This window comes from Heliconius melpomene, chromosome 17 (assembly GCF_056956725.1).
Source record: "Heliconius melpomene rosina isolate 202511_hmr_F chromosome 17, ASM5695672v1, whole genome shotgun sequence".
Classification (NCBI taxonomy): Eukaryota; Metazoa; Arthropoda; class Insecta; order Lepidoptera; family Nymphalidae; genus Heliconius; species Heliconius melpomene.
This window is the reverse complement of record NC_140405.1, coordinates 15,242,617-15,265,582: the sequence shown is the minus strand read 5'-3', so window position 1 is coordinate 15,265,582 and position 22,966 is coordinate 15,242,617. Positions and strand designations below refer to the sequence as shown.

At 31.9% G+C, this 22,966-nt stretch overlaps 3 protein-coding genes and 1 long non-coding RNA gene across 7 annotated transcripts; 2 read left to right on the top strand and 2 right to left on the bottom strand.

Annotated features, from left to right (window-relative positions):
• The first annotated feature begins 1,683 nt into the window (after window positions 1-1,683).
• On the top strand, window positions 1,684-4,011 carry LOC146530578 (uncharacterized). Of its 2 annotated transcripts, none has more exons than XR_014878911.1 (3): window positions 1,684-2,616; window positions 2,815-2,958; window positions 3,116-4,011. It is a non-coding gene; the product is annotated as an uncharacterized LOC146530578 (long non-coding RNA). The 2 variants fall into 2 exon arrangements; XR_014878910.1 differs by having other exon boundaries at window positions 2,073-2,616; window positions 3,159-4,011.
• A 1,267-nt stretch (window positions 4,012-5,278) lies between these two features.
• LOC146530577 (phosphate carrier protein, mitochondrial-like) lies at window positions 5,279-15,098 on the bottom strand. 2 transcript variants are annotated; one of them, XM_085200395.1, is made up of 9 exons: window positions 14,947-15,098; window positions 13,075-13,172; window positions 12,091-12,187; window positions 8,363-8,532; window positions 7,898-8,059; window positions 7,087-7,266; window positions 6,583-6,720; window positions 6,191-6,322; window positions 5,279-5,742 (listed from the first exon to the last, which is right to left on the bottom strand). In XM_085200395.1, the coding sequence occupies exons 2-9, from the start codon at window positions 13,165-13,167 to the stop codon at window positions 5,650-5,652; spliced, it is 1,065 nt and encodes a 354-aa protein (XP_085056521.1). In that variant the 5' UTR covers window positions 13,168-13,172; window positions 14,947-15,098; the 3' UTR covers window positions 5,279-5,649. The 2 variants fall into 2 exon arrangements, with proteins under 2 accessions (XP_085056521.1, XP_085056522.1); XM_085200396.1 differs by lacking the exon at window positions 14,947-15,098 and adding an exon at window positions 14,035-14,195.
• Window positions 15,099-16,215: 1,117 nt separating this feature from the next.
• LOC146530576 (transcription initiation factor TFIID subunit 10-like) lies at window positions 16,216-18,689 on the bottom strand. Of its 2 annotated transcripts, XM_085200394.1 has the most exons (3): window positions 18,550-18,689; window positions 18,309-18,486; window positions 16,216-18,132 (listed from the first exon to the last, which is right to left on the bottom strand). In XM_085200394.1, exons 2-3 carry the CDS (start codon window positions 18,476-18,478, stop codon window positions 17,913-17,915), a joined length of 390 nt encoding a protein of 129 aa, XP_085056520.1. In that variant the 5' UTR covers window positions 18,479-18,486; window positions 18,550-18,689; the 3' UTR covers window positions 16,216-17,912. The 2 variants fall into 2 exon arrangements, with proteins under 2 accessions (XP_085056520.1, XP_085056519.1); XM_085200393.1 differs by having other exon boundaries at window positions 18,309-18,586.
• Window positions 18,690-19,775: 1,086 nt separating this feature from the next.
• Window positions 19,776-21,614, top strand: LOC146530575 (ADP/ATP translocase). The gene has a single exon (XM_085200391.1). It carries the CDS (start codon window positions 20,043-20,045, stop codon window positions 20,943-20,945), a length of 903 nt encoding a protein of 300 aa, XP_085056517.1. The 5' UTR covers window positions 19,776-20,042; the 3' UTR covers window positions 20,946-21,614.
• The last annotated feature ends 1,352 nt before the right edge of the window (window positions 21,615-22,966 follow it).

Below are 22,966 nucleotides of genomic sequence, written 5' to 3'. Positions count from 1 at the left end.
AGAAATGTTTCAGATGTAACAATATGAAAATTATCTTATTAAATTTAATTTAAAAAGAATGATTTAGGAGGAGGATATTGAGGAAAGTATTCACGAGACTGCCACGTCAACGTTAAGATACTAGACTACCATCTCAGTAAAATGGTCATATTTTCTCTATTTTAGATATTGTGTGTTTTTGTATTATTTCCCGTTATTATAGAATTTAATTAAATTTACATATATATATTTATACTAATATTAAAAATAAAAATGTAAAATTTTGCTTTTAAAGAATAGACAAAACCTAACTACTTAAGACTTTTTCTTCTCATCATAATCGAAAAATTTAAAACGATACCGCGTTAGTATAATTGTAAAAATTAAGCCTGTCACGCGATTTACTTGTGTAAATAAACTAGTACTAATTTAATTATGTCAAATCTGCTAAGTTTCAAATTTTTAAAGTTTAGACGACTTAGGGGCTGACCCAGGACCTATAAGGATAGTGCTCGAGTCTGTCTCCCAGGACCTATAAGGACAGGCCATATACTCGGTCTTTGACACATTGCCAATATGCATTTCATTCATGGAGAGTGGTCATGTAATGCTAATGCTGCAGCTAGAATGTATCGGAAAAAATATCAAAACGCTGAACGTCATCCCGATTATCGTGTATTTCGATGTTTCTCTCTTCAACAAAGAAGTAATCCAGCAAGTGTCGTACCATTTCGTAATCCAAATTAAATGCGCCAACTTTTAAAGTTACTTGCAAAAACAGTGTAGTACATTTTTTTTATAGTACAGTCGGTTAAAGTTGGGTGTACTAAATATTTTGAATTTCATATTTGGCAAAAACACCACATTTTATTGAAAACTGATGCAGGTATGTTTAAATCTCAAACTGTAGTTCGCAGAAGGGTTACTCATGATTACATTACAGGAAAAAAAATGAAGAAAGAGTAATATTTGTAGTCTTAGGACTTGAAAAACCATCACAGGGTGTCGGTGTTTCCGATAGTTTTTAAAATCAATATAATATGAAAAATACATGACAAAGATTTTTTTTTATATTTTTCTCATAACTGTCATGACTTGGTCTATCACCTGGTTTCGTTTTATCGTTTACTCCTGGGACACCCTGTATATATATTAAATATTAAAAAAATAAAAAAATTATAACCTACTAAACTACATAGTAATAGTTAGTTTAAAAATATTTAATAAGTACTTAGTTTTCTTTTAAAAAAAAAAAAGTATGTATGTAAATCAAAACCATTTTCTTTTTAAACTACAAAACAATGTGTAATTTGTGTGGAATAAATAAAGCTATATTATTATTATTTATTATTACATTAAAAATAACAATTCCGCCATATTAGAATTAGACAGTGGCGTAGCTAGGGGGGTGCGAGCGGGGCGGTCGCACCGGGCATCAACAGGAAAAGGGCATTAAAGTCGACGATTAGTGTGTTTTTTCTTTGTTTTTTAGACCTTATACCATTTTAAAGGGCATCAAGTCCTCTAAGCCGCACCGAGCATCAAAAGGAAAAGGGCATCAAAGTCGACGATCACTGTTTTTTTTAGAACTCAACGTCCACGATCACGTTTTTTTAGAAGTCAACGTCGACGGTTACGTTTTTTTTTTAGAAGTCATCGTCGATGATTACCTTTTTTTTTTAGAACTCATCAACAGAAAAGGGGCATCAAGTCCCCCGAGCCGCACCGGGCAGCAAGCAAATACCCTAGCTACGCCACTGGAATTAGAATGACGTCACATTTTTTATCGTGCATTGTCATTCAAACTAAACGTGTATACAAAATTTCAGCTCAATCGGTTGAAGATATCTACTTCAAAATAGAGCTCAAAGATTTCACCCGAAACCACATATTATATACATTGCAAGTTAAATAAAAGCTTTTAAAAATTAAGCCACATCAGTCGCAGAGTGTTAAATTCCTTGACATAAAATAGAACATAGAAGTCAAGGAGTCGCTTTATTGACAATATGTTGGCAAGTTTAGTAAATTGACAAAAAAAAACAACATATATTCTTAAAAAAATTTTACCTATCTTACAGTTTAACATTAATGGGATGCGCCTTACGCCCAATGTTAATAATCGATCCTAATCCATAAATTGCTACCATAGATTAAAATATCAATCTATTTTTTGAGTTTAGCTTGCCAATAACCTATCGAAGTACTTCATTTTCAATCTTTAACTTCAATCTATCGTTGGGAGGACTAACTGGAGATGAAGAGGGAACTTTGTATGAAAGTTACAGCTTGTGCGTGCCAATAAACGATCTGTCCATTTTGACATTACGTTGGATAGCAAAAATGACAGCTAATTGCGATCCGACATATTTTGGGGTTTACTTTATCATATCCCCGGATTGCAAAATTGCATTTATATTATATTTGATTTTTAAAGTAAATAAATATGTGGAGTGACATTTCTTCGAGTGATAGTAATGATAGTGTTATGTAGTCAGTGTCAGCAATTACAAATATATGCAGTGAGCATATAAAAATATATCAAGAGAGTGCTAAAAACTTCTATCAAGTTGGTGCCTTTCCTGGAGTTATTGCTGCAATTGATTGCACTCGAACACTTATGTGTTTAATCGCCATGTGAGTATTATTAAGTTATATAAAGTTTTCTTTACAAAAGCAGGCAAATTATGGAAACTTTTTTTTGTATACTTAATCTTAGTTACTAATTACCATTTCATTTCTTAATTTGAGCTCTGGGCTTATTAATTTCAGTTGCTGATTTTCCAAATTACTATCTCATATATTTGTAAAATAATATTTTATATTTTATTATAGGCAGCAAAATGTGATGCAAGACATTATGGTAATCAATGGAAGTAAAGTACCAAATAGACCATATTTATTAACACAAGTTCTTAATCCAAGTACTAAAGCAAAGCTGCAAGCAAGCATATATTAAACCAGGAACATAATAGAAAGGTATTATGTTAACCTAATATTACCTATGGTATGGAAAAAAGGGGACGGACCATATAAAAAAAATCTTATTATAATTTATTAGTATGATGTGTAAATAGTATTAAACTTATTAATATTCATGAATTATATACCTAATATAGAAATTTTATATTTTTAGAACATTTGCAAGATAATTTCATATTACGGCACTCCATTTGCAGAGATCTTAATTTGGAGGAAGTACCAGGAATGGAAATACCTTCATGACATGATAGATAATGAGGACAGCGCTGCAATATAAGATATCACAGAAAGGACGTAAATAATTGTTTTATAAGATGAATAATTATTCAAATATTTTATATTTATTAATTACTTAAGCGAGAAGATTGTTAGTTAATCATAGTTTTACTTGTTCTTGGGGGTGAATAAGGAAAACACACATTGTATTGTAATTTTTTTATTATTAAAAAATGTAACCTATTTTTTTATTTGTCTCTTTATATAAATATTTTTTATTTCTTAATTCTAGCTTGCTCCATGTTTAGTAATTTTATCAGCTTTATTCTCCATACATTTCTTATAAGCTACAAAATATTTAGTGAATTTCTTGCAATCACTGTTTTGTTTTTACTGAAAAAAATAAAATATTTATTAGTTCATTGTTCAATAAAGCATTCATCAATATAAGTTAAAATAATAATCTTGCACTTAATCTCAAATTTTATTCTTTGTTATCCAATGTAGCAATAAACAATATGAAATTGAAATAGCCAAGCAAAGCGATATTAATATTATAATGAATTCAAAAATTCTTTAGAGGCTAACGCCTTTATATAATTTTTTGCATGTATATTTAAACTTAATAAACAAAATTATGAATACATACGATACTTACCTTACTATGCCGGACTCCATTAATGAAATTAAAATAATTATCTTTAGTTCAGTTTAGTTGTAATTTTATGGCGTTTCAAGTTATGTTTAATAATTTATACATGAAAATGGGTTAGGAATAAAGTATCTTAAAACTAACAATTAATTATTATATTATAAAAACATATGCTGTCAAAATGACATGTTCAAGTTCCATTGTACGCACCTAAGCATATTGCATTAAGTTTTAAAAAGTGTTTTAATATTATTAATTTTTATTCTTTTTTAATATTTTGGGACTTAAAGATTTATTATTTTATTAAAAATAGTTTTTATAGGACTTTTATAAGTAATAATAATTAATTTTAAATTTAATTTAGCATATATATTAGGATTTTGTTAATTAAAAAAAGATACGTAAAACGAAACTATCGTTACCGCAGGGAGGGCCCTGCAATCCACTTTTGATGATAAGTTGACATTATCCGGAATGGTTATTGGCATGCAGGTTAGAGATTGGATAGATATGTCGAACATTCCAAGATGGACGTTAACTGGAGATCGGAGATACATTATTAATTTCGGGCGTAAGTCACATACGGTCGTTTTATCCCGATGCGAGGAGGCTATCGTGGCCCACAAGCGTGCAACTGTAAATGGTTGTGACTTCGTTTTTTACTGGGGAAATCAACGATTGAATATATTTACTCCCTTGTTCTGGCAATGAACGAAGTGTCTTAACAAACGTGTCCTAGGTTCCCTCTGCCACTGCTATAAATATATTTAGTCTTATAATATTCTAAATAGTCATTCCTTGGGCTACAATGTATATCCATTGTGCATAGAAAAATAGGTCAGTAGGATAACCTATCAGAAAAAAATGATGAAAACAATTATCAAAATTAATATATCCACTTCATGCGTGTTTTAGTCCAGACCAACCAATATTCGTGGCAAATATCGGCCTAATAATGAAATATTTCTATTTAATTGTTTAATACTAATTTGGCACTGTAGTCCTTCATCTAGAGTATAGAGTAGATCGAAGCAAACTAAGCATAGTTCGTTTGAGTACCGGAGTCTGACCGTTCGTTTGAAGTAAAATGTCGTTACTTTAGAAAATTTTAACCCTAGACTCTTGGTCCGTTTGCAAGAGGTGTGGGTAGTATTTAATATGTATCTTCTATTATTAGTAAAGGCAATTATGTCATTGAATGTAAATATAATCACGCTTTATCCCGCACGTAGCAGAGTATGAAGAGGAAATCTAGTGTTAAGACACTCTCAGAAAGGGGGTCTTTCCGAATTTCGGAAGTAATGCACGTTAAAAGTTTGAATATAAATAATTTATTTCTTAATGGGAATCGAACTCAAGCCGTCGAGTTTACCGTTGCATGCTTGTGCCGCTGCGCCACGAGTGGCCTCATCTTGTTACATATTTCTTCGGGATTAAATAAAACCAACATATGTATGTATCGTTTACTGGCAGACGTTTGACCCACTTTGACTGAACGCATACGTTAACATATAACGTTACATCATATTGTATATCGTAATAAATAAATTGTATTAACCATGATTTACTCTAACATACTGCACTGGAAAGGTAACAGACACACGTGCCGCGCATACACTTCTTACACGCGACTTTACTTTTATATTATATATTATAAGTTGAATGTAGAACTCAACGACGCACTTTGTTTAATTACCAGAGTGAGGAAATTTAATACCAACGTTACTTGAACGCCCTCTGGTATGGTACAATATTATTCAGCCTTAAAATAAAGTAACGTGTAAAAAGGTTTTATTATTATTTTTTAATAAGTTGCTACTTTATTGCTTCTTGGCGGCCTCCTCGGCTGCGAGGCGTTTCTTCATTGATTCCGGCATTTCTGGTGGTGGAGGTCGGGGCATTCTCAGCGATACCTTGAAAAATAAAAGAATATATATTAAAAAATATTAACTTTCGCTATTATAGTAACATAATAATTAAATTATTATCATGTATATAAAACATTGTCTACAAGTATATTCAGTAGGAACAATTGGTTAAATTAATAATCATTTAGCAACCACATTTATATCAAATGCTGACGCATACAGAGGTCCAAGCTGAGCTTTACATTTGTGTGAATGTTGTGTAGGTCACTCTACTATCACGTCACTTAACAACCAGCCTACACTTCTTATTGGTATCAACGTCATAGTTATATGAATAGAAGCAATAAACAAAACGGAAGGAAAAAAATAGTAAAAAAGTTTTTCAAAGTAGTTTTATAATAACTCAAAACTCAGCTCAAGCCTTGCAAATTGAACATTATTGTTAAGCTTAGTGAATATCTAACCAAAGGTTAGATTTTTTTTTAATAATTACCTTAACAGCGTCATAGATGAACCATTGCAGGGCGGTGAGGGTACCAATCATCACAATCCTGGGTCCCAATCCCTTCCACACTCCGGCCCAGCCAAGCTTGCCCACAATGGAGCCTACTGTTGCAGTCTTGTCCTGCAATGTGGGTGTACATTAGTATATTCCAATTTAGAGTTAGTATATAAATAGCAATAGCAATCATGGTGCAGCATCTGACTGTAAACGTGACAGTTGTAAGTCAATAACTCAATCAAATCAAAATCATACAAAAGCGTCAATGCGGTTTTACAAAATAATGTATATATTTTAATAATAAAACTGCACTAATATTACGTATATTTGCATTATTTTAATAAGAAGTTGTGGTGCTGGAGCACTCAACACTCAATCCGTACCTGATTGAGCTTAGACACGACAGTATCAGCTGGGTGCGACACGATGGCGCAGAACACGCCCGCGATGTAGCCGGCCGCGAACGTCACCACCAGCTGCTCCCCCTTGGAGCACTGCTCGCGAGGCTTGGGCACTACGTACTGTTGGAAAATTGGTAATAACAATTACAAGTCAAGCAATACATAACATTAAAAGAACATACAAATCATATTCATTACACAATATAACATAACAATATTTAAATTAATTTATTTTGTTATTGTATTTTAAAATTACATAAATTAAAATTATTATATTTTTTTAATATTAATACAATTTCTGATTCGATCATTTTCTGAGAATACTTTATAGCTATAAATGATTTTTCAATTAACCATTTCTTTAATTTGTATTTTTTTAACAATCAGTTTAATATTAGAGTTTATGTGTCAAGGTGTCATAAGATATATATAAAATTACATTTTCCTGTCAAAGTCAGTATTAAAAAGAAAAATTGAATAACTCACCTTATACAGCAATTCGACGGTCTTCTCGAAGCAGGCAAACTTCATCATGGTGTATGGTATCTGTCTTCCCCACAGTGGAACTAAACCCTTGTAGAATGTGCCATACCCTTCATTTTGTACCATCTTGGGCCACGCCTCCCTTAAGGTGTTCGCGAAACCAGGCATAGTTTGGATTCTGACCTGTCATTACAAATAATCATAGTTTCATTAATTTTTTACGTCATCAATGAAAATAATGTTAGTTATAAGAAAGGCGTATCCTCAAATCTCATAATCATAAGTCATAAGGCTACTATAGTACGTCATGGGAACGCTGTATGGAATGATATATATAACAAAGTGCATATGTAACATTCGACAGTGCAACGTATGACGTCACGACTCATCACATACTATTTCACCCTCCAGACGCTTTTTTTCATCATAGGCTTGTTTTTAATATTGTATTTTAATAATAAAAATATTCAAGTTTAGCCAGTGGTGGCGCAACGTGCGACTGTTAACACAACAGGTTGTTCCCACTCGAGGAGTCACTTAATGAGAACGCAGTTCCCAGGTTCCTTCTGCCTACCCTGATATGTGCGGTGTGTAGCGTTAAGCAAAACAACAAAATAAGAAATACATTAACAATGAAATAATAAAAAATATTTATATTATAGCAATTATTACCGTAGCATTGAATCAACTATTGATTTGAGCAAAAATCTGAATTATGTATTTACACCTAGTGGTTAAATATTATAAAACATTTTAATGGCTATCATATTTTTCAAATAGAAAATTTTAAAATTTAAGTTTTAAAATTACAAACCTTAGCGGCTTCCAATGGAGAAAGGGCAATATCAGCAAAGAATTCAGCCGAGGCAGACGCAGCCAAGTACACAAACGTACGATAACTGTAAGCCATCTCTTCATCTAAGAGGCCAGAGTAACCTACTTTGAACACTTCATACAAGCCAAATTTGCAGAGCCCCTGGCAACAAATAAAAATTAAGTAAATTAAAAATGATTTTAATCTATATTTTGAATGTGTATGTTGCTTCTTATTTATTTAACTTAAAGATTAGTGTGTGTGTAGAAATCTGTCAATTATATAAAATAATTTTAAAATGAACCAAAAATCTAACAATGTTAATATCTCAACATGACGTTACATCTTGCTGAATACAACTAATGCACAAATATAACAGATTACATTTTTGTAGTCTAATTTTAAAAATTAAGCTGTTTTCTGACAAAAAAACACTAATTAACATTAATCCGCAAGGATCCTCACCTGTAGAGAGTATCCAATGAAGGTGGGTGCCCAGCCCTTGGCGAGTCCCCTCATGCCCTCCTCCCGTATGGACACCTTGAACCCGTTGACCACATTCTTGTACTTGTCGGGGTCCACTTGTAGACGGCATTTTACTAAGTCCAAGGGTACCACTGCTGTGTGTGTTATACCTGTGGGGAAAATATTTTTTTAAGGATGATTTACTAGTTCCGAGCGTTCGTAAGTCTTTATACAACCTAATTTTTTTATTTTCGTATTCCAAAAAATAATGGGTGATTTTATCCGCTTTTGTACAGTCTCGAACACATATTTTGTTTTGTGTCATTATTTTAATTTAAAACCTTTATATTTTTTAATCATAAAAAATATTTAAAATATAGGCCAAAATCTTAAATTTGTAAATATTTTCGATATCACAAATATATTCGACTGTGTACAAATGGAAATGAACAAGTGAAGCCGCTGTAAATATAGCGAAGTGAATTCAAATAGGCCAGCCCAAAAGAAGAAAAAGCCAATATTATGTTATATTTGTGCACGGCCCTTCTTTTATTTCCTTGTAAGTGTTAAGCCAGTAAACTTGTCTTGTCTTGATGGCGCGAGTTTGTTGTTCTGTCTAATTCACTTATCATTATTTTCTATCCTCTATATGATTTTTGCACAAAAAGGTAGTAAATCCCTTTATATATTATATTTTTGGAACTCTCGCTTTATGTATATTTCGTTTGTCCGTCAGTCTTTCCGAATGAAAAATATTTTAATATATATTTATCAATTTTAATTAAATATTAATAATTTTATTTTAAGTATAATTAAATTTGCTTACCTACTCAGATTATTCGAGCAAACACAATATCTATTGTGTTGAAAATAGAAGGCCTGAGAGTTGACTCAATGATGAAAGTGACAGAAATGTATGTATATCTAGTTTCCTAATATAATCGGCCAGTACAAGAGTACAGATAATATATATTTTTAGCTTTTTACTTGGGTACCAGTAACACGCTGTATTTTATACACAGCAGGGTAGGCAGAAGGAGCCTAGTGTTACGACACTCTCACACAAAGAAGAAGCGAAGAAATGAATATTTAGACTTAAATAATATTCATTTCCTCGAGTGGGGTTCGAGCCCACGCGTCGTCGTCGTCTAATTCTATTGCATCGATTGATCTCTCAATAACATATTTTGCATGGATTTAGATTATAGGCAAATTATCCTCTTTACATACATTGAATTAATTTTATGTATAAGCTAGGTGTCCCTACCGAGATATCTACCGAGATTACCTGTAAGAAATCACTAATAGTGATAAGGTCGCCTTCACACACTACGCTACACTATGCGCAAAATGTGTTTGTTGTTTTGTATCTCTCTTGTAAAATGTTTTATTTCCACTATGTATGCAATAAAGAGTGTCATATATGTATCTAGGTATATTACTGTAAAGTTTCATCTAAATTCATCCAGTAGTGAAAGTGGAACCAATATCCATTCTCACCAACTTCCCCATTTATAATATTAGTAGGATCCCCATTCAACACCATAAAAGCGGCTTACACTAGGTTCTAAATCATGTAAACAATAGGAAAAAAACTATTTTCTTCCTCCTGTATAGCAATTGAAATGCTGATTTGTAATTAAATATTGAATATTTGCATGGCAACACACATAGGGTAAAGGTGACACTTGGACTAGTTGTCAGGTTTCAGGCAACACCTTGACTTAGGATTTACGCCTACGGTACGGCTGTCTCTTGTGATTGCTGTCTGTACGTGGAAGATATAATACGAGAAATTCTATTATAGGGAACAATTATCATTGTAATACAACTCAAAACAATGATTTATTTTTTGTCTGTTTATCTGTGCGTATGTTTTCGCTTAACTCAGAATTGGCCTAAACCGATTTAAATGCACATTTTCACAATTGTATTTATGCATCTTTCCTTAACTAGTGTTTGATTTGTTCCCCTTTTTGTAAAGTGTTTGGGAGACAAGGTGCGCATCGTTGAGTTCCTGCAGGAGTAAGCAAAGACAATCTTCTGTGAACACACTACATTCTTCGACCATAGCACTAATTTGGAGATATTGTTGAGTGGCTTTGTGTTCACGGAGCGGGAGCCCACAACCATCGCGTTTACAGTCAAACACTAAAACTGCACCACGTCGGGTTCAATATGTTATATTTACGTTTACATAATAATTCTAAAACGCATTACATTTTAAATTAAAACATGGATCTCAAAATATGGCTGTAAGCCAACTCTCTCAGGTCAGTCATCAATACGTCACTCGACCTCTATCCACGTTTAAAACGTCAAGTTCAAATATTTGTAACGATATAAAATTTGGAAATACATTATTTTTAAATAGTTTAGTAGGTTTTATTTACGAAGACATGAAGATAGTAAGAGAGGACTCTTACTATCTGTTTAAAGACCCCAATCGAAAAGGTAGGACTTCTACAAACAAATCTGTTAACTTCCGTTAACCGTTCCCCACTTTCCGCCGAATTTTGGAGGCATTGCGTGTTGAGTGGCGGAAGCCAACGCCGCGCTTTTTCCTCAATACCCGAGCGAAGAAACGGAAATTTACATTCAAGTAAATATTTCGTTTCCTTGAGTGGGGATCGAACCCACACCCTTGTGCCGCTGCGCCACGACCGCCTCATATTATTTTGGGTGATTAAATTGAATGCAGATTTATTTTGGGTTTATGTGTCGTGAAATCCACATCCCGGTCAAATTGATTAGTGCTATACAAAATATAGAGAAAATTTGCTCAGCCAAAGGTGCTCGAATTAAATAATATACATGACAATTGTGTTCATTTTTAAATTTCTTTATAATATATCACCCAATATATTTATATAAAAAATATCTATATACCTATACACCTATATATATCGTGTTATCGTTTTTGTGTTATCCCAAAATAGATTTAAAACATGTGATAAACAAGTCTTTACACCGAGTCTAGAGACATATTATAGATAAGATTTAGAAATCTGACAAATATCCAGCACAACACCTAGCAGGACAGGCGGTGGGTTTACTTTTATATACTTATACATATATACTACTTAATACTACTTAAGAACGTGGATAAGCCACCATTAATCACGATAAACATGTCCGACATGATATTGTCACTTTTGCTATATCATTTATATTAAATATTACTGTACTAATTATTTTATTAATAAGAAATAAATAATAAAAATTAAACAAATTTAAATTAATTTGCATCAATTAATGCAGTTGAATAGCTTATCCCACTGACGAACGACTGAAGATGTTCATAAATTATTAATATAAAATATTTCTATAAAATGTAAACGTTAAAGATAATAATAATATAAAACAGTTGTATTGTTAATTAAAAAAATGTATGAGTTTTTAGCCAACTTCCAAAATGACATGTATGTAATATTGGATAGTATACGTATACTAAATTACTTTTTCATTCCCTTTTGAGACATGGATTTTGATTTCTGAATGACATATCTATTAAAGCTTAGGGTAAGGTAAGATTAATAAGTTTCTAGTCTGTCTCTTCTTCCTACCATTTTTAGTCTGTGTGTCCTTCCAAATTGTATGGGCACAGGAGATAATTACTGGAGTCACTTATCATTTGTATAATTGTTACTCAAAAACGAGATTTGAACCCACCACATCGTCAATAGACAAACCTCAATTTTTTATTATAATATCAATAAACAGCTTACCGCAAGAAAGAATTCCTCCAAGTCCGCAAAGCGCGAAGTATTTGGATGAACCGAACTCGCAAGAGTCGGCCTGGACTGGAGCGGACGCGGCCATGCCCTGACACCATCAAGAAAACATTTAAATATAACCAAAACTGTTAGTGCTATTCAATGTTATTTTAGTGACTAACTATTTAGTGTTATATAATGTTATTTTCATTTTAGAAAATAACTGTAAAATAATCCTTATTTAATATTTTAAATATATGTCTGTACGCAATTTTTAAATATACTGCCTTTTAAGTACAAGTATGTGGATAATTCCATTTTTTGTATTTATATCTATATAATTAATTGTTAAAAACGTCAAAAATTCATTTTAAATTACTTTTGGAATTGTATAACTTTCATCATATTATATACAAAATATAATAGATTATAAAAAAGTTGTCATTGAGGTGATTAATAGTAATGTTACAGACTCAAAACAGGAACTTTTGCTAAAAACAGACATCTTCATATTATATACATATGTATCAATATTTATAAATAACATTTTTAAATTTTTTAATTAATACATAAACCCTCAGATCTCATAATCTATTAATCATCAGGCATCCGTACTGTGGGTTGCCATGCTGCATTTAAGACATGCAGTGGTGGTAAATACCACGCCCAACCTACAACACTCCCCTCTAGCATGAGTTCTCATCATAGGGCAAATTATAAGAGCAATATTAAAATATATTATAATTAATGTTATTTTTCTATTAATCTCTACATGTTAAAAAATATATCAATTGTTTCGTTGTGTAAAATTTATTAAAAACGTTTCCGACTGGAAACACAACAGTGTTGAGTTTGATTGCTATTGGGGAATTAATTATTTTAATTTTTCTCACTGTAGTAACAAATCAATTGTAAATGTTTAGTTCTGCCACTCAATGTCTCGAAAATTATGAATCATATTAACACAGATTAAATAAATAAGTATATAGAATATACCTGTGAATCAACAAGGGCAGGTTCGCAGCTCGCGGTAGTCAAAGGGCTGCGGAAGGGCGAGTTCCGCGCTGTCTCCAGCAAGGATGAGAACATTTTTACTAAAACAATAGGAAATTTATAAATTATTTAAAATACCTGAAGGCATTGTGGCACATTAGAACAGTTTGTAATCATAGTGGTTGTGGGTTTGATCCCCATTCAGCGGTGTGAACTATTCCTTCATCTGGGAGACATAGTGCAGTTACTCAATCTAATATATCTTTATTTTAAGGATTAGAATGAAGTGTCTTGACACTGTTTTGACTATGCCAATCTTAAATCTTATTTAAGATTTAAAAAAAAAATAGTTTTATTTTATACAAAAAAAGATATGTAGAAGCAATCATTTGAAGACTTTCCTCATGCATAATTTGCCTGAGATAACTTATTGTAAAAATCAAACTTAAAAAGAAAGTTAAGTAAGGGAATTATATAATTAAATAAATAAAAAAAGATTTTCTGATAATTATGATTCTTTTCCATATACAATATTTTTTCTTGTATGACAAGTAATGAACCGAACTCGCACTTACTATATAAATAAATATTGTTAACCTAATAGGAACTGTTACATAATAAACCTGCAATACAGATAATAAAATTTGGATATTATATGAATTTTGTAAATGAAATAAAAACGAATATTGAAATTTAATTCATTTTATATGTATACCTTTTGTAACTACTATATAAATTGTAGTTTTAACTAAAACAAAATAATTGCATCTGCTTGATACTTAAAAAAAATGTACTATAGTTATCACTGGTCCATACAATTTTATAAAGCAAAAGATATTTGTGTTTAATTGATTAATCTTATATTAGTTATCAAAAATATTTTACAGACAAAAAATTAAATAATTTTAATAATTGAATAAAATATATATAAAACTTTATTGTTAATGTAAAATAAAGTTATACTTGCGACCGTCGTGGCGCAGCGGCACGAGGCTGTAACTGTAACGCGACGGTCGTGGGTTCGATCCCACTCGAGGAACTGAAATATACGTCTATATTTCCATTTCTTCGCTAGGGTGTCGATACAAAGCACGGCGTTGAGTTCTGCCACTCAACACGTTATGCCTCCAGAATTCGGCAGAAAGTGGGGAACGGCGTGTCTTAGCACTAGGTTCCCTCTGCCTGCCCTGCTGCCCTGCTGTGTGCGGGATACAGCGTGAAGCTGATTTTTTTTTATACTGTTTATATGAGACATAATTTAGCATGGGAAAACTTAAAATAAAATGACATTATTTAAAATAACTTAAATTACTCAAAGTATTAACCATTGTTTTCAAAATTTACAAACTCTTCAATAAATACGAGCACCGTACCTTTTAAATGTTTCAATGCAGGTTACAATTCGTCATTGACAATGGACAGTCAACACAGCTGATGTTAGGTAACGAATGATGTTATTATCTTAAAAAACTAGTTATTACCCAAAAGTAAAGAACTTTTATCGATTAAAGTACAAGATAAAACAACGTCGGCAAAAATTTTAAGCTAAATTATAACTGGTTCGTACCAATCAATATTGATTGTTACTGGGCGAGGTTAAGTCAACTTTATTTTAGCCATCGAGTTTAATGACACAGCGTACTCAAATTGTATTAAAAGAGTCAAAAAGACTTGTATTTAGATAAAACATTACCATTAAAAGCGCGTAGTACAAGGTCACGTGCAATTATAATTACATTAAACGTTACGTAAGGTAGAAATTATCGATATTTTATCTATTAAATATATAAACCTATATTTTTTATCTACGGATAATAAAAGTATATTAAATAAAGTTAATGTTAATGTAAAATTAATATTATAATATTTACTTACATGTCTAATATCCGGTGGTAACTGTTCGGCACCCCGCACCGCGCTTGACGCACAGTGTTACAGGAAACGGAGCGCGCTACAGCAGCGCCAAGGAAGTTACATAATCACGTGTATACAGACAACTGTGGCATTACTATGAGAAGTCGATTATACGAGCTAAACTCACTTTCAAATCGCCTTAAATAATATGAATTGAATGTACGTTAAATATTATTTTAACAGTTCTTTATCGGTCTATTTAAAAAAGTAAGTAACTAATGTTTTTTTTCTTTATGTCTATTATTTTAATATTTTTTTTATCCGCAGTCTATTTATAATAAATTAAACTGTAATGTTTGATTAAATAAATTAATAAATATTGTTAGAAATTGGAATATGTTTTTATATAATACGGACAAGCGCGAGTCAAGCTCGCCCACCGAGGGCTCCATACAAAAATTGAAGGTCTCAGCTTTTTCTGAAATTCAGACTTAGCCAGAGCCGTTTCATTTAATACATCATTTGAACTAGCGACTTTAATACCAAATTTTTCCCCCCTTTTAAGACGTAGGCAGCTCGTTGCAGTCTTTCGGCTATTATTTCATTCAATTCGTTGTGTAAGAGGCGGTGTCGTCAGCATACATCGCAAGTTCGACTTTGTCTATACGCGGAATGTGGCTGGTGTAAAACGCGTATAAAATTGGTGCCCGATTGACACAATTAGGTTACATTCATATACATACCTACATTATTTTTAGTCTTTTTCACTTACATCTACCCTCTTTTACATGAGTTTGCTCACAATATAATAACCTAAAGGTCTCACCTCTCTAAAATGTTGAAAAAAAAAACTATTTGAAAATAATAGTTTAACTTTTTTAATTCGACATTGACTTGAGAGAGTGACAACGTTAAATCAATAAGAGTGGATACAGTGTAGTTGGACATAACAGTCCCAACTAGGGAGTACAAGCATATGACTGCCAACGCAATAGGTTGTGGATTTCATTAAGAAATGAAATATTTAATATTTTCATTTCTTCGCTCTGGCGTCGAGACAAAAGACCACCGCCGAGCGTTAAAATCATTTCATCAAAACAAGTTAACCGTGAGGGTTGAATGGTAACAACGAACAGCTGTGGTGCAATATGTTATATTAAATAGATTAATTTTATACAGTATAGTATATAACCTTTCTCAGTAAATGAACTATCCAATACAAAAATAATGTTTCAATTTCCTACCAGTGTGTACCTATATGGGTATGTTACAAAAACATAACTTCTGTACTGAGTTTAATTAAAAGACAAATTTTATTAAAAGAAAACAGGTTGTTATCTTATATATTTACACATGTAGTATAAGTGTTACATTCATATTATGTTGCTTAAAAAAAATATTCCAGTCTCAATGTACATATTTTAGTTAAAAACTTAACAAATAATGTGGACTGTTAACTTAATATCAGTTATAAAACTAAAGCCATTACTATACATTGAATACAAAAGAAATAAAAAATAATAAAAATAAATGAACAAATACGTATGAAAGAAAGTTTGCTACAATTTCCTACATGTAAAAAAATGAACTCTTATATTTCATTTTTTTTCAGGTTCAAGTTGTATCCCATCACTCTATTTCATGCACTGTATGAATTTGAGATATTGATATTTAGTAGTTGAACTTAACAGCGTATTATGCCTTATCAGAGCAGAGCAATTGAAATAATTATTTCTCTTCATTAGGTATTGGATACAGAATCATTGCATTTTCAGTTGGAAGCTGTCCCATTGAATGAATATGCCCCATAATTTAAGCAAATACATATGTAAAAACCTATTGTTTTATTAGTTAATTTGAGAATTGATCCAATATATCAATTATATTTCACTAGATCATGAAAAATCTACAATTTCTGAGGATTTTCTATTCACAATACTAGAACAATATTCTTACTTTTCACAATAATAGAACAATATAAATTGGAAAATTTATTTAAAAAAAAATGAAAATAAAAAGTAGGAAAACAATACTAAAATACACACTGCAACATTCTTAAAAGGAAAAAAAAAACCAAATTCATATATTAATCTTAACAAATTAGCCTACAATCATTTAACTATTCAAAATCACCATTGTCCTATAATTGTGAAAATAAAATTAGTTAGATTTGCAACAAATAGTATGGTATGGTTGATAAGTAGTTGCCGTCAATAAGTTACCTGTATGTGAGTATGCAGATATGATTTTAAGATTTTTTCAGTACCTTTGATGGTTTTTCTCACCAGTGAACAGTGCTCAATAGTTCAGGAAACCTATTTCCAAGGCGGCCACAACATATCTGTCTAACTGTATAAGTATGGCCATATATGGAATACTATATAATAAATGATCTTTTTTACTGAGAAAAGAAGAAATTACTTAGCCATATTTTTAGGTTTGAGGAGCCCTTTAAGCAACAGAGGGCAAATTATAAACAATTCTAGTAGCGCTGCTTTCATAAGGGCATATCTAGAGATATTTTCTAGAGAGGATTTCAGCTTTGCACAGAAATGTTTGTGTAAATGCTGTTTTTTAAATTTTTAGCATAATATTTTTTGTTAATAAAATTTTCCCTGTTCCTAAGTGAATGATAATAGTTCTAGCAACAAACCATAATCCTAATACAAGTCATTCATTTATTAGAAGAATAATTTAAAACCATCACTGTAAGTAAAACATTTTGAAGTTAACTTTTGAAAATACTTAATGACTTCTAAATTTAAACTATTTTAAAAATATAAAACACACATTTTAATAATATAAAAATTGACCATTATACATGTGATAACTAGTTCTATTACCAGTATGATTTCTTAAAGAATCAAAAATATTATTATGAAATTAATCAATTACTTCTTTCATATATATATTAATTAAGTATTCAATATTTGGCCTTATACAATAAAAAATATTTGTTGTAAGTCTAGCTAAAATGTAATCTCCTCTCAAACAAAATAATGAGGTTTTTTGGCTGAGATTCCGTACTCTTGCAAAGCTGGAACTAAGTCTTCCATTGTCATAACATATTTCTTTTCCTTTGGACCTTTTTGATTCTTAGAACTTTGATTTATTTGACTGGACGTACGCATTTTACAATGCTGTAATGCATCATTTGCTATGTCGGATAAAAATTTCTGTGATGCAAGTGCTATGAGACGGATTAGCCTGCAAAAGAAACTTTTATATAAAATGCTATAATGTGCTATAATATAAAAAAATAATAATTACTAGAATTAGTTTAAATATAATGAAAAATTACATCAACAACTAACTTGGAGTTTTAACAATTTTTTCGAGAAATGGATATGTTAAATGTTTTTTATTATATAATATATACAAACCTCGGGTCCTGTGATTCAAACCCAGACATGTTCAAGTAGTATGCTACAACTGAATCAGGTATAGAAGGACTATAGTTTTCTAGTTGAAGTAAAAAATCGCTTAAATTATGTCCCGCGCCGCTGTCTTCGTCCATTCCGATAGCAGGTGAACTCATACGACTCATCTGCATACTATACACTATAATACATTACGATTAGATGAATGAAAACAATAAATTCTTAAAATACTAACGCCACTCACCTACGAAATTGTTCCAGTTATTTTTTGTTACAGATAAAAAAATATTATAATTTATTTATATTGTCAATTTTTGGCAACAGATTAATTATTTTAGACACAATATGGCCAACATTGTTGCTTGTGACCGAGCATTTTCGAAGAGTTTCTATATGTTTTTGTTGCTGGCAGCACTATGTTGAGTTAATTTGCTAACGCTTTTTTTGGTTCATGTTTATTAAATTTATCAAATGGTCTTATTGATTTTCTGCAGACCCATTTAGTTAGACAATAAAATATTGTGAAAATATTTGGTCTGTCTAACAATATACTATTGATTTTCCGTTACAGTTACGTAATCAATATATATTGTCCTATACATAAAATGAAACGTAATAATTGGCTGTGTAAGTGTGGCTGCTAAGTTTACTTTCCCCTAAATTGTGAAAAAATTACAAATTATAAAGTTTATGACTTTATTATAATAGTATGTGTTAAATAGTACGAATTCAATTGAACTAATTTTGAGATAGAGTACCATAAATAATTAAATGTTATTATCACTTTTGAATGTAATAATAATGCAAAATTTAAATTTTCATATGTTTCTTAGATAGATAGACAGATATAATATAAATAGATAGATATAGAATAAATTTTAGAATTAGAATATTAGATTGATAGATAGATATAGAATAAATTCTTTAATGCATACACAAACTATAAGTACAATAAAAAAAAAGAAAATCGATAGCTATAGTAATATAACTAGCATGCAAGGGCGACCTTATACCTATTAGTGATCTCTTACAGATAACCTTGGGCGTAAACATTTACAAGAAAAGAAAGAAAAATAGTAATATAATAACTGTGTCGTGCATAAAAAGTTTGTTAATAATTACAATAATAGCGAATCAGAAAATAAACATACAACATTATAAATGTGATATAATTTACATAATACAAATACATGTAATATATATATATATATATATACACACATACATAATATACAAAAAAATAAATATATATACCAATATATATGCATACTTTAAAAAAACAAAAAATGTATTGACTGTTATTTTGTTTTGCCAAATAGTAATGCTATGCATATGTTTCTTATTCATTATAAAAATAATTCCATGGTTAGATTTAATAATAATGTATAACATCAATTTTATATAACCATTATTCGTTTTGTACTAAAAATAAAAATATTGGTAATATAATAATCGCAGCGGCCACACTGACCTCGTGGTACTTTAGCGTTAAGTTGGCAGCATTTGCCCCTTCCTTCCTTCTTTTGCGCCGCTCCGCCAGGCAGAACTGCGAGAGAACGTGATCGATCGAATTTCAAAAAAGGCACACTCCTACCCCTGTGCTCCCGAGATCACGGAATTACTTTATATCTCCTGATTGAATAGATCGGGAGTTCGTGTTTCGTGATTTTACCATTCCGCGTGTGAACTCGCAGATTCCACCTCGTACAGTACAGTCAGCCCACCTAGTAAAACAAAATGTCGAACCTCGCTGATCCCGTCGCGTTCGCTAAGGACTTCCTTGCCGGTGGTATCTCTGCAGCCGTCTCCAAGACAGCGGTGGCCCCCATCGAGCGTGTCAAACTGTTGTTGCAAGTACAGCATGTCAGCAAGCAGATCGCCGAAGACCAGCGCTACAAAGGTATCGTCGACGCTTTCGTCCGCATTCCCAAGGAACAAGGTCTTCTTTCCTTCTGGCGTGGTAACTTCGCTAACGTTATCAGGTACTTCCCTACCCAGGCCCTAAACTTCGCGTTCAAAGACAAGTACAAGCAGGTGTTCCTCGGTGGCGTAGACAAAAACACACAGTTCTGGCGCTACTTCGCCGGTAACTTGGCGTCTGGTGGTGCCGCTGGAGCTACCTCCCTCTGCTTCGTGTATCCCCTCGACTTTGCACGTACCCGTTTGGCTGCCGACGTAGGCAAGGGTGATGGCCAGCGTGAGTTCACCGGTCTCGGCAACTGCATCAGCAAGATCTTCAAGTCTGACGGCCTGGTCGGTCTATACAGAGGATTCGGCGTATCGGTGCAGGGTATCATCATCTACCGCGCTTCCTACTTCGGTTTCTACGACACCGCGCGCGGCATGTTGCCCGACCCTAAGAACACCCCCATTGTCATCAGCTGGGCGATCGCGCAGACTGTCACCACCGTGGCGGGTATCATCTCGTATCCCTTCGACACGGTCCGCAGGCGCATGATGATGCAGTCCGGCCGCGCTAAGGCCGATATTCTGTATAAGAACACCCTGCACTGCTGGGCCACCATCGCCAAGTCCGAGGGTGGGTCTGCCTTCTTCAAGGGAGCGTTCTCCAATGTGCTCAGAGGTACTGGAGGTGCCTTCGTACTTGTCTTATATGATGAGATCAAGAAGGTCCTTTAAAACTAATGTAAGAATTATTGTTACTGTAATTTCAATCGTGATTCTGAATCACACTAGCCACTCCCCTGAAATCATGTATTATTTAGACACGAAAACCATCCTAGTAACTTATTATTAGTTAAATAAAATGTTATACAGTGATTCCAGAAAAAAATTGTTTCATTAATGTTATGTAATCGTGTACAGAATGATGCTGGCCATTTGCTGCTTAAAAGTGAATTTAGAATAATAAATTACATTAATACTTATACATAAAAAGAGGTTAATTCAATATTTTTCTTGACAGTTATGTAACCTCTTTGCAAGTGACATTGTCAGATATGGGCCAAGGTTGGCCGAAACAGGTTGATCAAATTGTTCTAACTTCTATTACTGTATAATATATGAATGAGAAAATGTGGTTTTGGACCTCGTTAATTTATATTGTCTGGTAGAAATACAGGGCATGTACTATTGTAGTGAGTTATGTAATGCTTGAAATCATTTTGTGAATCTTATCATGTGATGGCAGCTGTTATGTAACTGAACAACATGTCTGTCTGTAGGTAACATGTAGCTAAGTAGATAATTCTCCGGTGTGGGTGCGCTGCATTTGTGAACTGTTCCTCCGCTGCAAGTTTTTTGTAATGAAAACTTCATGCAAACGAGTGATTATAATATAGAAATGTTGATATGTCTTTTATTTGGACGTTACCTAACATGTTGCCCTTCACAGATTTAAAGTTTTTCATTTACATTCATTTCAATGATGACATATGTTTACAATTGAATTTTTTTATTTACTATAAAAGGCAATATTTCTTCAAAAATTATAGAAATTAAATAAATACGAAAGGTAGTGCATTCACGTTTTAATTACATTTAAAAGATTAAATAGTATCATCATTTAAAATTCCATATGACATTTCTTATTAGTTTTAAAAAGAAAATAAATTTCAATTTAATTATGGTATCTAAAAGGAAGTATCTATGCAACACAATAAAGAAATTATTACTGAGGTCCAAAATTATGACAACCATATTATATATTTTTAAAACACAATTATAGACGACAAAACTAAACTGGAATGCCACATATAAAAAAAATGCTTAAATTTTTGGAAACAAAAATGTAACTTTCATGTACTTTAACAATATAAAGTAAATACAAGATTATTTTAATAAATGAGGCTATTTAACCGCGTGCTGGTCAGTAATGAATGGAGAATGCAGGCTGCGGCGTGGCGATGACGTCGAGACGCGTAGGCGTGACCTTTTGAACTTTGCTCTCTACAAAGATTAGTAGGTATTATATAAACTGTATAGGTAAATTTAATTCTATTATAAAACTAATTATATATGAAACAGTAACGATTTCAATTAATAAAAGATTTTCCCTATTTAAGATTTAATTTAGTTGCTTATCTTTGGCATTTAAATAAAAACAATAGTTTTAGTTATATTTTTTATAATAAAAAATAGGTGTTGGGATTAGGTACCTCTATTTTATCTAATTTATTATTAAATTTAAACAATTTAATTTAATAATTATGTCAATAAATACTAAGGAAATATTAACTATATATTACTATCACAAGAGGACACTAGGAGGACTATAAAGATAGTTATAGGTTCAAATCCTACTGTTTCGCATCTATACTTACATTAAATGTATTTGATTATATGATTGATATTACCAAAATATATATATTCACTTTACTCTTCTCTCTTAAAATATATATTCCTCCCTATATAAAAAGAGATGTGTGTAGAAACGTGAAATTTGGATAGATGTTTATTTTCGTAATTTGGACATCCACTAACAAGGGATTTTGGAAAATATTAACCCTAAAGGGGTGAAATAGGGGTTGAAAGTATAAATTTTTTTTTTCAGTATAAATGAAAAAAAAATTAAATCGGATTTTTATAATACTTAACACGTGTTTCACGGTTTTTTTCAGAATTCACCCCCTAAATTGAAGCAGGTGGAACGGCCGAGATTGGCTAGTTAATAATAATACTTCACGCTATATATACCTTCA

Bases quoted from the DNA above. Each gene is read 5' to 3' on its own strand.
- LOC146530577 (XM_085200395.1), bottom strand. From the start codon at position 13,167: ATGTTCTCATCCTTGCTGGAGACAGCGCGGAACTCGCCCTTCCGCAGC. The intron at 6,323-6,582 runs GTACGGATTGAG...CCCACATTGCAG, and splicing joins TCGTGTCTAAGCTCAATCAG to GACAAGACTGCAACAGTAGG. The intron at 5,743-6,190 runs GTAATTATTAAA...TTATTTTTCAAG, and splicing joins TCATCTATGACGCTGTTAAG to GTATCGCTGAGAATGCCCCG.
- LOC146530576 (XM_085200394.1), bottom strand. From the start codon at position 18,478: ATGCAGATGAGTCGTATGAGTTCACCTGCTATCGGAATGGACGAAGAC. The intron at 18,133-18,308 runs GTTTGTATATAT...TTTCTTTTGCAG, and splicing joins TTTGAATCACAGGACCCGAG to GCTAATCCGTCTCATAGCAC.
- LOC146530575 (XM_085200391.1), top strand. From the start codon at position 20,043: ATGTCGAACCTCGCTGATCCCGTCGCGTTCGCTAAGGACTTCCTTGCC.